General features: G+C 41.4%; 1 protein-coding gene across 1 annotated transcript in view; it reads right to left on the bottom strand.

Moving 5' to 3' along the window:
- pcnt (pericentrin) overlaps window positions 1-15,112 on the bottom strand; it is a 203,315-nt gene that overhangs the window by 150,345 nt on the left and 37,858 nt on the right. The window contains exons 9-11 of the mRNA XM_052012027.1: window positions 13,864-14,040; window positions 3,557-3,812; window positions 2,144-2,223 (exon numbers count right to left, since the gene is read on the bottom strand). Of these exons, the coding sequence (XP_051867987.1) occupies window positions 2,144-2,223; window positions 3,557-3,812; window positions 13,864-14,040 (513 nt within the window). The remainder of the gene's footprint in view (window positions 1-2,143; window positions 2,224-3,556; window positions 3,813-13,863; window positions 14,041-15,112) is intronic.

Below are 15,112 nucleotides of genomic sequence, written 5' to 3'. Positions count from 1 at the left end.
CCCACCCTGGTCATTCTCTCATCTCCCCCCTTCCATCATGCTGAAAATACAAAAGCTCAAAAATACGTACCACCATGCTTAAGGACAGCTTCTATCCTGCTGTTATAAGATTATTTAACGGACCCTCTTGTATGATAAAGATGAACTCAATCTCTCAATCTACCTTGTCATGACCCTGCACTGCATTTAGCCTGCAAATGTAATGCTATATTCTGCATTCTGTTATTGCTTTTCCTTTTGTACTACCTCAATGTACTTATGATTGGAATGATCTGTCTGGATGGCATGCAAAGCAAAGCTTTTTACTGTATCACGGTACATGACAATAATAAACCAATTACCAATATTTCATCCCACCTTTCTTCCTGTGAAGTCTCTATTTCATTCTCTCAATTCATCCATCTCTGTTGCATTTGCTCCAACGAGACATTCTGCACAGGTACCTCTGAAATGTCTTCCTTCTTTCTTAACCACAACCCTCTACCATGGTGAACAGAACCCTTGACTGCATTTCATCTATTTCCCACACCTCCGCTCTCATCCCTTCTCCCTCGGGCAGGTCCTTACCTTCCAGTCCCCCCAAGCCTCCACATTCAACATAACATCCTTTACAACCAGCTCCAAAGAGATTCCTCCACGAGACGCATATTTCCTCCCTTCCCCTTTCAGCTTTGCATAGGGATTGTTCCCTTTGTGACTCCAGGGACCCAAACATTCTTTCCAAGTGAATCACTTCTTCCAATCTAATGTACTGCATTCAGTGTGCGTAATGTTTCCTCCTCTGTGTCAGAGAAACCAACTGCAAATTGGGCGATAGCTTTGTGGAGCATGTGTTGAGTCAACAGGAGTGACCTGGGAGCTTCCAGTTGCCTGCCTCTTTAATTCACCATCCCACTCTGCTCTCTCTACCTGTAATGCTGTAGGCCACAACAAGACCCAGCACAAGCTCATCTTCCATCTGAGTATGTTGTAGCCTTCCGTACCCAACAGTGAATTCTACTTTAGTTAACATGCACTTTCTTCCTGTGTATAAAAGAACCACTTCTGCCTGCCAGCCTTTTTTTTTCCTCTGTATAGAGTCTGACCTGCTGAACACGTCAGAACCACATCAGCTTACATCAAGTTACACAACCATTGTACCTTATCCTATCTGCCATATGTCTCACTCTATCAGTGAAATCCCCTTGGTTTCACCCAAATTTTGCTGTTACCCAGACCAATTTATTTCTCACAGGTCTGATTAAGGACCCCTCATCTAAATCATTAACTGTTTCTCTTTCCACAAATCCTGCCTGACTTGCTTAGTTTTACCAAAATTTTCCATTTTTTTTCTTATCCTACACCACAAGCCTAGCCTACCAGGCAAGTCCCACTTTCTTAGCATTTACAACTCATTACGCAGGCTGATAATTGTCCCCGTTAAGCCATTTTAATTCAATCTGTCACTGACAATCCACAGATCCCTTCCCTCCAACTGAAAACCTATTTGCACCGCGTTCTTTCAAGTTCTATTGAAGGGTGAAAGCAGTGATATTATGATGAGCTGGGGGCAATGCCTGAAAGTTGATCGAGTCAAAATTGTCAGAGTTTAAAAGGGAATTGGCATGTGTTCAAATTGGCATGTGTACTCTCAGTAAAGAGGAGAAGATTAATTAGACAGCTCTCTCAAAGGAATGACATGGCACCCAAATGGCCTCTTAGTGTGCAGTATTGAGCATAGCCTATTTAGGATGAAGTGATGATTTTGAGCTGTTAGTTCTCATTTTGTCATGTGAATATCAGAATTGCAAGAGGCAAACTTGCTGGAGTGGTTTCTTTTTCTCCAAGCAGGCAATGCTCATATTGTTGGCGTGGGGGGCAGAGGGCGTTTTGAGAAAACTGTGCATATCGCAATTTTCTATAACTTGAAACCGCATCATCTGTACATGCACCGAGAAAGGAGAGTTGAAAAAATGTTATTTACTTCTTCCCCCCCACCGCCCCCCGCCCCCAACATTAATTCTGCAAGGGCGAATTTATTCAGTATCTCAACTTGTGATCTGTGAATTCTGCAAAGGTAAATTTCCGTCACCCAAATAGGCATAACACAAGGGTCACCTTCAGGCAAAAAAATTCCTAATATCTAAATGGTGATTTTTCATACTTGCAGTTTCTCTGTTTCCTCTGCCACCAGTCTGGCCTTCAGAAGATTTGTTTCTCCTTCCAAAGCATTCCTTAAATCCTCTGAAAACAAAAGTATGGGATGGAAACATCAGCTCATCTTCTGTTTACTTACGTGAGTTCTACCACATAGTTTCATACATTATAACTTAATTGGTTCAGTTTTAGGGACAATAGTTTCAAGTTTTACACCAGGCTGATGATTCAATAAGACACCAGTGGCGTACTGCACTTCGGAGGCTCCGAGTTTCAGATGCAGAGGCTATGTCCACTTTCTTGGGTGGTGCAAAAGATCATAAAAGTATCATCAGGACAGAAGCAGCATCCTGGCCAATACCTAACCCTCACCAAACAGCACTGACGCAGAGTATCACACTACTGATGTAGGAACTTTGTTATACACGAAATTAACTAATTACAGTAAAATTTTATTAAACTGGTACATTTGGGATTGTGATGCTGCCAGAGTGACAGATTTTCCCGTCTACTAGATGTTATACCTACTAATACCCCAACACACTTTTAATTACTTTCATTAAAAAATATTATACAGCACTATGATAAATTTTCTGGTGGTCCTCATGAGATGAAAGGGAGTACAGGAAACAGGGCCCCCGATGAGCCAGATGCCAAGTCGCCCATATTTCCAGATAATCAGATAACAGATTATTGGTGTGGCACATAACAATAATTTCCCTTCAACAGTACTTAATTGGCCATTAAATGTTTTGTGTCATCCCAAGGTTGGGAATGATGCAAGTTCTACTGTTTTGTTTACTGAGCTTCACAAACATCAAATTCTGACAACCTCTCATTGGATGAATATGACAGCGTAATTTAAGATATAGTTTGTGGTATTTTAGACAAGTCAAGTTTGATCAAGGGTCTAAGATGGGTGGCCAAGACATCATCAGAACTGTTGAGTCTTAAAGTGATGCAAAGATGTATTTCAGTGGTGGGCAAGCTAAGGCAGGTGCGATGTGTGCAATTTTATAGAAAATTATTTAGGGTGTCTTTACCATGGAGAGGAAATGACAAAAAGAAATGATGACATAGGTAAGTTTTTTTTTTGCCTATTTCACTGGGCTTCAATGTGACATATGATTGCCTGTATTCTTCAAACCAAGGATGTGACAAGCTTAGTTTCATTTAGGTTATGCAAGGAAATATAAAGAAACAAACATTAATTTAAAATAATCCTTCCTCATATGCATATGAGGAATGGCAATCTCTGTATGAATGCAGCATTTGCAAGCAATTTGTAATGACAGCACAAAATATGTAATCCCAAACATACAGAATTCCGACAGAAGAAAGATTGCAGATGCTGGAAACCTCAAGCAACACACAAAATGCTGGAGGAATTCAGGCTCCTTCATCCAACAAAATACTCTACCCATTTCCTGTTGGTGCTTCTTTAGAGATTGTTCCATTTGCCGCTGGTTTTGTTCCCTAATGCATTCCAATTCCAATTGTTGTCTATTCTGCAGCACTGCCACCTCCTGACGTCGTTTATCATTCAGCACTTCTCGCAGTTCTGAAAGAGACTCCTCCTTCTCACGCTGCAGGTTGGACTGTATAAGCTCAAGTTGGGCCCTATGCATGTTGTTTAGGCTTAGGCGAAGAGATTCCAGTTCCAAGCTGTGTTCTGTCTGTTGGAAAAGAACAGTTCTTCTCAGAATGTGGAAATCATAGATGGTGGCCTTGGTAAATCAGTGATAGCTCAGTAACCTGGAGACATAAGAAAGGCTGCAGATGCTGGAAATCTGGAGCAACACACAAAAAAGTGGTGGAGGAATGGTGGAGAAAAATAGTGCGTTCCTTCAGCAGCTTTTCTGTGTAGCTCAGTAACATCTTTGCTTGCTTTGTTAAATACGTTCTTCCAAAACTCTGGAAAAGTCTACTTGTACTGCAAAACTATTAACATACATCAGATATTCTCTCATTATGCAATCTTCACATGGAAATACCGAATATCGAGAACATCACAAAGCAGAGATATACAAAAAGTTACTTATTCACAACTATAATATAAAAATAACTGCACAGAAAGCCCTAAGAAGACAGAACAAAGATGTTTGTTACTTTTATCAAAGGACTTCCCTGCTTTTGTCATTCTACTGGACTCTGCTCTGTTCTGTTTTTTTTTGGAAAAATTCACTCAAAGTTCGATAGATTATTCAGCAGCACTCATTTTCTGTGACCAGAAGGCAGTAAGATGCAGCCATCTCCGTTCCAATCACTTGTTATATTTGGGGCCAAAATAATTGCACAGCCACAATCAAGAATGGCAACACGACTCTTAATAACTCTTTAGCTAAAACTTTAAATTTTGGGTAAAACTTGGCTTCTGTTTTAAATTGAGTGGAAACCAATAAATTGCTGGATACAAACTACTAAAAACATGTATGGCTTCAAACACAGGATAATAAATACTGTGCTCCTAATGTAATGCAGCAGTCTGTGAAACACTAACGTAAATTACAAATCATTCACTTCTTTTATGAAAAATATATTTGTTAGTATATACCCCAAGAAACCATGAATACATTTATACAGATCCCACCTTCCTATTCTACCCCATATACAAAAATGATGCTAAACTGTAATTTGTATTGAAAGAACATCTTTCCGCTAGCAAAACCCCAAGGCACTTTGCGGGAAAGTTATCAAACTACAATACCAAAAGAACACCAGAGCAGGTGACTAAAACATCAATTGACTGATAGGTTTACAAGCATACTAAAGGAGGAAAGAGGAGAGGGAAACAGAAGGCTTGAGGAAGGAAAGACAAAGATTAGGAGTTTGACAACTGAAAGCATACTGTAGGTGCCAAAGGAAGAGTATTACAACTCAGCCATGTTCAAGAGGACAGAATTGGATGTGCAGCTATCTGGAGGGACAACGCCATGGAGGAATTTGTAAAACAAAGCAAAAAAAAGTTAAAACTGAGTTGCTTAACTGCAAACCCTTGCAGATCAGAGGTCTAACAGGCAAATAAAATGAGTTGTAAATTATAAAATCTGCAACAGATTTTTAGGATGTGCACAGGTTCAAAAATTAAAGCCAGGTCAAGGTTAAATGCAAATTAGAGGAACAGTACTACATATTCTGCCTGCATAGTCTCAAACATCCAGTAACTGCTCCCCTTCTGTCCCTCCCCCACTTCACTCTCCTCCAGATCCACACAGCCCCTATCACCCCCTCTCTTTCCCCTCCCCCATCCATTCCATCTGCCCATCACCCACACACTCCTCCCACTGGTTCCCTCTTCCACCTCCCTCACAGTATTCCATGTTCCACCTTCCTCTCCCATCAATTCCATCACCTTCAGCCCTTTGTTACTTCCACTTATCACCTCCCAGCTTCTGACATCACTCCCACTCTCTCCCATCCTCCATCTGCTTATCACCTCACCCCCCCACCCAGATCCACCTATTACCTGCCAGTTCTTACCCCACCCCTACCCTCCACCTTTTTATACTGACCACTCCCCTCTTTCAGTCCAGATGAAGGATCTCAACCCAAAACATCGATTGTCTATTTCCTTTCTCAGATGCTGCCTGACCCACTGAGTTCCTTCAGCACTTTGTGTTGTTCAAGAATTAAAGGTTACCTCATTTCATTCTGAAGGTAAAGGCAAAACTACAAATGGTTTGTACTCTGCTTGGAATTAGATGCTCACTGCTGAGCCAGCTATTGAATGACGACTTTGGACCATCTAAGAGGTCCACTTCCAAAAGCCATTCACTATGGAGTCAAAGAAAAAGTCAAGACAGCACCTCATGGAGTTCTTTTAACAAGGACAGAGGAGTTGTCTAACAGAAAAAAAGGGATAAAAAGGTCACCATCAGGTAGGTAGGGTAATATTGAGTGAGGTGCCATAAAGGAGACAGAAGAGACGGCAGATGCTGGAATCTGGAGCAACAAAGGATCTGCTGGATAAACTCAGCTGGTCGAGCAACATCTTTTGGGGTGTTGGGGGTGAGAAGAATCCTGATGCAGGAGTTCAGCCCAAAATGTCAACAATTCCTTTCCCTCCTACATGTACTGCTTGACCTCAGCAGATTGTTTACTGCTTGTGGTCCCATAGGGAATCAGTGCTGGAACCTCAACTATTTTCAACCTACATTAATTGAAGGGACCAACTGCATTTTAGACTAGTCAACTGTCCTGAACACTAGTGTGGACATCTGATGAAAATGCAAGAGGGGCATGCTAACAATGAAATAAAACAGAAAACCCTGGAAATGTTTAGCTGGTCTGGGTTCATTGTAGTGTGAAAGGTCATGGCTGTCATGTGACAGTGACAACACTGATCCCTCTGGTCAGACGACAGAATTGCTCATCGTGTCGGAAGTGACACCACTGTCAATCAAGGTTTGGCTCCACCCCTGCCCCTCTGGGCGCACCTAACCATTGGCTTTTGTAAAACACCTTTGTACCTGGCCCCGAGCAATTGGCTTGTTTGAATCACCTGGGATGGCTCCACCCCCAGCAGTATAAAAAGTGCCACATGCTTGGTTCTGTCTCTTTGTCTCTCTGAGGGATGTGGAGGTAAGCTGTGCACTACTTAAGGGTAATTAGTTAAGGACTCCTGGGACCAAAGAGCTGATGCTTGCACTGGTCAAGGAGAGTGGTAGGTGTCACATTGTTTCATCCTTGATTTGTTTGTACCCAGTTTGTTTTGCATGTGCATGCATCTCACCCCCGTTGCAATTTCCCCCACGTTTTGCGATCACCTGTGTGTGCATCCATTCCCATTCATTCTGTTCCTGCGTTTGTCTTTGTGAATAAATCACTTTTAAAATTCCAAAGACTGTGTCCAGAGTCCTCTACCTTTTAAGACCTCAAAGAATCTTTTCTCACGACATTCATTTACAGTGAAACAAACTTCCAGTTTAATTAACTTCCATCAGAATTGGATACAGTTAGAGATAAAACAACATTTTAAGGTGCATAGGAAGTTTGCTGCAGAATGCAGCAAGGCAGGGTTTATTGAGTGGAGGATACAAAAAATCTATAATAGGGCAGAAGACAGGAGAAATACAAAAGGAGTGACAAAAGTGGAGATAGAAATTTTGAAGAACAGAAGGTAGGTCTAGGAGGATGTACAACAGGAGTGAACTCTAACTGTAGGAAATACTTTAGAAAAAAAGTTGAATACTAGAAATGCGAAATGTAACAGATGGAATTACTGAATGTTGAACTCAGTGATGAGGAAAAAAGCTGTAGTTGTCATTTAGAACATGCTGTGTTTGAGACTGTTCAAGCCTTGTTGGAAGACTATAAGAGACCAAGGACAAGTCACAGAGAATTAATATACCAGGCAAATAGAACCCCACACAAGTTTGGATTACTCCAACACAGGGGAGATCCCATTGTGAACAGGAACTGTAAATACAACATTGGAAGTACTGTTATATCTACAGGAAATGCATGTCTGGGGCCCTGAACAGAGGGATAATATCTCCTATGTAGCGGAGCAGAGTGCAAACAAAGAGATAAAATAATTAGTACATAAAAGATAATAGTTTGGCAAGAGATGTTAAAGGAGGTAAAGGAACGGGTGAATAACTAACTTTAGTCGTCTTCTGCGCCCTGTTGATTCAAGAGCTCACCCAATAATTAAAATGGGTAAATTGGTTTATTATTGTCACATGTACTGAGGTATAGTGAAAAACTTTGTTTTGCATGCCATTCATACAGATCACTTCATCACATCAGTGCACTGAGGTAGTACAAGGGAAAACAGTGACAGAATGCAGAATAAAATGTTACAGTTACAGAGAAAGTGCAGTGCAGGTAGACAATAAGATGCAAGACCATAATCATAGAACAGTACAGCACAATACAGGCCCTTCAGCCCATAATGTTGTGCCAACCTTTAAACCTAGCCTAAGACTATCTAACCCCTTCCTCCCACATATCCCTCCATATGCTAAACTAGTAATCTCTTGAATTTGACCAACGTACCTGCCTCCACCACTGCCCCAGGCAGCACATTCCATGCACCAACTACACACCTGGTTACTTTAAAGCCATGCCCTCTTGTATTGAGCATTGGTGCCCTGGGAAAGAGGCACTAGCTGTCCACTCTATCTATTCTTCCTAATATTTTGTATACTTCTATCATGTCTCCCCTCATGCTCCTTCTCTCCAATGAGAAGGGTCCTATCTCCTTTAGTCTCTCCTCATAATGCATACTCTCCAAAACAGGCAGCATCCTGGTAAATCTCCCCTGCACCCTTTCCAATGCTTCCACATCTTTCCTGTAATGAGCCAACCAGAAATGGACATAGTACTCCAAGTTTGGTCTAACCAGAGTTTTGTAGAGCTGTATCATTACCTCACGGCTCTTAAACTGGATCCCACGACGAATGAGTGCTAACATCCCATAAGCTTTCTTAACTACCCTATCCACCTGTGAGGCAACTTTCAGGGATCTGTGGATATGAACCCCTAGATCCCTCTGCTCCTCCACACTACCCGAATCCTGCCATTAACTTTGTACTCTGCCTTGGAGTTTCTTTCCAAAGTGTACCATCTCACACTTCTCCGGATTGAACTCCCTCTACCACTTCTCAACCCAGCTTTGCATCCTATCAATATCCCTCTGCAATCTTCAACAATCCTCCACACTATCCACAACACCACCAGCCTTTGTGTCGTCTGCAAACTTGCCAACCCACCCTTCTACTCCCTCATCCAAGTCATTAATATCACTAAAAGCAGAGGTCCCAGAACAGATCCTTGTGGGACACCACTAGTCACAGCCCTCCAATCTGAATGCACTCCCTCCACCACAACCCTCTGCTTTCTACAGGCAAGCCAATTCTGAATCCACACAGCCAAGCTTCCCTGGATCCCATGCCCTCTGACCTTCTGAAGAAGCTTACCATGTGGAACCTTGTCAAATGCCTTATTAAATCCATGTAGACCACATCTATCGCACTACCCTCATCAATTTGCCTGGTCACCTCCTCAAAGAACCCTATCAGGCTTGTGAGACATGATCTGCCCTTCACAAAGCTATGCTGGCTATCCCTGATCAGACCATGACCCTTTCCAACAGCTTGCCCACCACAGACATAAGGCTCACTGGTCTGTAATTCCCTGGACTATCCCTACTACCTTTTTTGAATAAGGGGACAACATTTGCCACCCTCCAATCCTCCAGTACCATTCCCGTGGACAATGAGGACTCAAAGATCCTAGCCAAAGGTTCAGCAATCTCCTCCCTCGCCTGACAGAGCAGCCCAGGGAATATTCCGTCAGGCCCTGGGGACTTATCTGTCCTAATATATTCTAACAGCTCCAACACATCGTCTCTTGATATCAACATGCTCTAGAACATTAACCTTACCAACACTGTCCTCAGCGTCAAGGCCCCTCTCCTTGGTGAATACGGAAGAGAAGTATTCATTGAGGACCTCACCCACTTCCACACCTTTGTCTCTAATCAGTCCTACCTTTACTCTCGTCATCCTTCTGCTCTTCACATGTGAAAAATGCCTTGGGGTTTTCCTTAGCCCTACTCGCCAAGGCCTTTTCATGTCCCCTTCTTGCTCTCCTCAGCCCCTTCTTAGGTTCCTTCCTTGCTACCCTAAATTCCTCAGAGACCCATCTGATCCTTGCTGCCTAAACCTTATGTATGCTGCCTTCTTCCTCCTAACTAGATGTTCCACCTCTTGTCACCCATGGTTCCTTCACCCTGCCATTCTTTCTCTGCCTCAACGAGACAAATTTATCCCTAACATCCTGCAAGAGATCCCTGAATAACATCGTACATTTCCCTTCAAAACTGTCATCCCAATTCACACTCTCAAGTTCTAGCCTTTTCGCCTCAATTTGCCTTTCCCCAATTAAATATCTTCCTGTCCTCTTTGCTCCCATCCTTGTCCATGACAATGCTAAAGGTTAGGGAGCGGTGGTCACTGTCCCCCAAATGCTCACCCACAGAGATCTGTCACCTGACCCAGTTCATTACCTGGTAATGATTGGTACTGATATTACACTGTATAAAATTTTAGTAAGACTGCACTTGGAGTATTGTGTACAGTTCTGGTTGCCCTATTATTGGAAGGATGTGGCGTCTTTGGAAACTGTGCAGAAGAGGTATTCCAGGCTGTTGCCTGGATTAGAGGATATGAGCTACAAGGAAAGACTCAACAAGGTGCGGGTGGGCTTTAGTTGAAAACATTTAGTAGAAATCAGCATGGAGATCAGCACAACATCCTGAGCCAAATCACCTGCCCAGTGCTGCACTGTTCTATGATTTCTTCACACCTTGTTTACCTATACTGCCACCTTATGGGATGCTTGGATTTGTACACCAAGGTCTTTCCATTCCTCAATATTCTCTCAGTTCACACTCTTCATTGTACATATCCTACTATTTTATTTAGTTCTCCCAAAGTGCATCACCTTACAAAGAATTAAATTCCATCTGCCATTATCTCCCTAACTTACCAACTGATCAATATCATCCTGCAGCCTAACACCATCTTTCTCCACAACACCAACACTTTTTGTGACATCCACCAACTTATTAATCATATTTCCTACATTTGCATCCAAATCATTAATCTATATAACAAACAGCAAGGGTCCCAGCACCAGTCACTGATATCACCACTGGTCACTGGCTTCCAATCACAAAAACAACCTCCAACCATTGGTTCTAAAATTAGGTTTGTAACAAGAGGTGGAGAAGCAATTTGCCAACCTACCTCAGATCCCATGAGTTCAAATCTTTCTGGATCAGTTTTCCATGTGGGACCTTGTCAGAGGCCTTACTGAAGCCCATGCAGGATACATCAACCACACTGACCTCATCGATACATTTTGTTACCATTATGAAATATTCAATCATATTGGTCAAACAGGTTCTCCCCCTGACAAAGCCATGCTGACTATCTTTGATTAATCCCCATTTTTCCAAGTGTAGAAAAATCCTCCCTCTTGGAATTTTTTCCAATAACTTCCCTACCATCGATGTTAGACTCACTGGCTTGTAAATATCTGGCTGATCCCAGTTGCCCTTCTTGAATAAAAGGTACTATATTCTCTGTCGTCCAGTTATCTGGCACCTCATCTGTGGCCATCTCATCAGCCCATGGGATTTACCCAGCTTTAAGCTCGCTAAGATATCTAATACATCTTTTTTGACATTAACAAGCAAAATGTAAGAGCAAAATCTTCCAGTGGCTAAAATTTATACTGAGAACAAAATAATTGAAAGCTGTGAGAGGCAAACCCAGAATAAGGCCAAACAATTTCTTCAAGGAAACGTTCTTGCCGAGCCACCTTCAACAATGTACATTTCTGTGCTGGAGTCAAAATTGGTACTGATATTACATCAGGTTGAAGCAAAGGATGAGAAACAGTTAAAATATGATATTCATTTCCAGGATGTGGACATCATTGACAAGGTCAGTATTCATTGTCCACTGCTAACTGCCCTCTAGGAAGTAAACTTTCTTTTTGAAACACTACTGGCTATCTCGTGAAGTTACACACAAAGCTGATGGATAAATTTTAGCCCAGGTGAACAGTAATTGATTTCTCAGTCAGTAGGTTCAATTTTGAGGTGATGGCATTTTGATATTCCCGCTAGCCTTGCCCCTCTTTGTGCTTGCTAAGGAATCTTGATTTGTAGAAATCAGGAAAACTACAGCATGGGAGCTGTCCGTGATGGTCAAAAATAGTCATTTAGGGTACTTCCACTTGCCAGTGCTTGGTCTATAACCATTTTAATATAGAATTCAAGAGTTCATCCACATTTTCTAAATGTGATGACAATTTCTGCCGCCTTCTTTTTCTGATGTGTGCTCAACAGCCAACTGGCTCCTCCTCCCCCCCTCCCAAAATCACCCACTTTTTTTCCACCCTACACTGCCTAATCTTTAAACCAATTAATTTAAATTTTTGTCCACTAGTTATTGGCCTTTCTGTAAAAGGAATAGGTCCTTCCATTCGCCTTGTCCATCCGTCTCAATTTTATACACAATTAAATCTCAGCCTGATCTCCTTTTCTCCTCCTACAGAAGAAAAAGCCAACATAGCGAGAATTTCCACATAACCAAAGTTCTTGTACCGTCTCCAGTCCCATCACGTCTTAACTGCTCTGTGGTGACTAGCACTGTATGCTGAGTGTTTTACACGGTTCCAGCATCATCTACGGTCTCAATCTTCAACGCCTTGAACAATAAAGGCAAGAATCCTGCATGTTGTCTTAACCACCTCATTTATCTGTGCTGCTACTTCTAGAGATCCATCGATTATGTGCTCCGATTCCTCCACACTTAACAGAATCTTAATCATGAATTTGCTTGCTTTTCTTTTCCCCTTCTCTAAATGCATTATCTTCCACTTCTCCAGACTGAATTTTATTTGCCACTCACATCAACTTCAGATCATTAAAATATAGCAATAAAGAAAAGAACCCAACAGCACAGAGCTTTCAGTCACTTAAACTCTTTGTCTTCACCCACTGAACCAATTTTTAATGCAGTTAGCAAATTATTCTTGGATCCCATGGGTTTGTATTTTCCCAATCATTCTGCTGTGGGAGTTTTTGACAAATGCCTCACTAAAATTCACATTCGTAAATGTACTAGCATCATCAATCCACGTTACATCCTCAAAAACAAACTCTGCTTCCCCTAACAACTCTTTGCTCACTGCCCTTGACTAACCTGGGTCTCTATGAATACAGATATATCCTGCCACCAATGTCTTTCCAATAATTTGCCAACGAATATGTTAAGTTGACTAGCATGCAGTCATTGTTTATCCATTCTGCTTTTTTTAAAGAAACAAAACGATACCAATTATTGAATTTCCAATATGTCAGAATAGTGCCTGTAGTCAGAGGATATGAAAATGATAAAACTTGGTTTCATCATTCTCTGTCAGAGCTCCAAAACTGTGGGCTGTTTCTAAAACAGCCTAATTGGTTACAAGATGAAACCATGTTACCCCACAACTTAAATTACAATACCACAGCATTAAGTTATTCAAAGAATCTTCTCAATAAGTCCAAGACAGCCATGATTAAAACAAAAATATTGGTTGAGATAGATATCAGATTTCCAAAAGGCAGTGGATTTTGGAAATTCAGTGTTTGGTTTTTCATTAAAGCATTAAAATCTGCATGTGAACCAGAGACATTACTAAATTCTCATGTTGATTTTTCTATGTCAATTGTTTTCTGCATAAAACAATGTTTGCATCACAAGTTTTTTTAAAAGACAAAAATTGCCATGGTTAGTTATAAAATTATGTGCAGATAAAGAATTTCTCAAATTTAAGTGCCAAATTACTTTGTATAAAGTACCAACAATCCCTGATGAACTCTTGCTATTAAGTGAAGGACTTAACTACAGAATCATCTTCAGGTTCCAGAGTACACATTAATTTGGCATCTTTCTTTCATGTCGTTTCAACGTCCTGGAATCCTGAATACTACTGAAATTACTAGATGCACAACTGCTACAGCAGCTCCATCACTACCTCCTTGGGGAATAGTGTATGGCAAACAAATCTGGCCAGCGCTCACAGCCCAAATAACATAAAATAAGTCACTACCTCCTTGGGGAATAGTGTATGGCAAACAAATCTGGCCAGCGCTCACAGCCCAAATAACATAAAATAAGGTATAGTATCAGCCACTTCCATCTTTCACCAATGATAACTAACCTGCATCTGAAGCCGAGCTTGGCACAACTCTGCTTCATGTGCCGTGTCCATACGAATCCGGATATCATCAAACAGAGCTTGTTGTTCTTGAGTCAATTTTGCTCGCTGCTGCTCTACTTCTTCCTTATGCTTATTAATTAGTGTACTCATCTCTCGATCATGTTCCCGTTCATGAACCTACAAGTAATGGTAACAATTGCTTATAAGTAAATGCTCCCAAGATTGCTTATTGTTTTCAGCCACAAAAATCAACTGCAGAGATAATTTTCTGAAGCACTGGTTGACATTTCCCGGGACCAAATAGATAAAACTGGGTCAACATCTCTTTGCTTTTGAGAGTTTCAAACATGGTAGGCATGTCAATAAACAAGTGATCACACCACAAAAATAATTAATTAGTTCAGAAGCTCTTGGGGATAGACTGGGGATATAAATACAGGCTCATTACTTGTCTCCAGCCTGCAGTAAACTGGTTTTCCTCAACTGCAACTGCACAAGAAGTTTCCTCTGGTACAAGTTAACGGCACTAGATCTTGAGTTCAAGTTTTCTATGATTGCCAAGGTAGGTGAAGGTAACTGTGAAGAAGACATGAGGGTACAAAGGGAAACAGTTATAGTCCAGTTCTGGCAATTTGAGCATGATGTGGGAAATTGTAAAATTGTCCATCTTGGCAGGAAAATTATCTAAAAGGATGAGAAATAACATAGCTCAGAGGTACAGAGAGATCTGGGTACCTTGTGCATGATTCTCAAAAGCTAGTATGTAGGTAAATAGGAAAGCTAACAATGTTACTACTAACTCCTTGGGGAATTATATTTCAGTTGTGTAGGTTACTAGTGAGATCACCCTTAAAAGACCAATAAGGTGATTTTTCTCTCTGAGGCCCATCAGTCTTTGGAGTTTATTCCTCAAAAGGGTGGTGGAAATAGTGTCTTTGGATATTTTATAGATAAGCAAAGTGGCAAGATTACGACAGTAAACTGGGAATGCAGAGATGAAGTTACAATCAGATCAGGCTAGTGAAACCAAGTGGCTTATTTCCGCTCCTAATTTGTATGTTAATATTGTGTTCCTTCGCTCTAGTACTGCAAGCATGAATGCCTAGGTGCCCCTAACTTTGACCTCAGTTCTATGGGCCCATGAGATTAACAGAATAGCAGCAAGAGTAGCTGGGCAGATTTATTTTCCACCGAAGCAGCCAACTTGAACTTGCCTTTTTCCTTGTCTATTCAGAGTGGTCACTGCACT

This window comes from Pristis pectinata, chromosome 1 (genome assembly GCF_009764475.1).
Source record: "Pristis pectinata isolate sPriPec2 chromosome 1, sPriPec2.1.pri, whole genome shotgun sequence".
In the NCBI taxonomy this organism is placed as follows: Eukaryota; Metazoa; Chordata; class Chondrichthyes; order Rhinopristiformes; family Pristidae; genus Pristis; species Pristis pectinata.
This window is presented reverse-complemented; position numbering and strand designations above follow the sequence as displayed.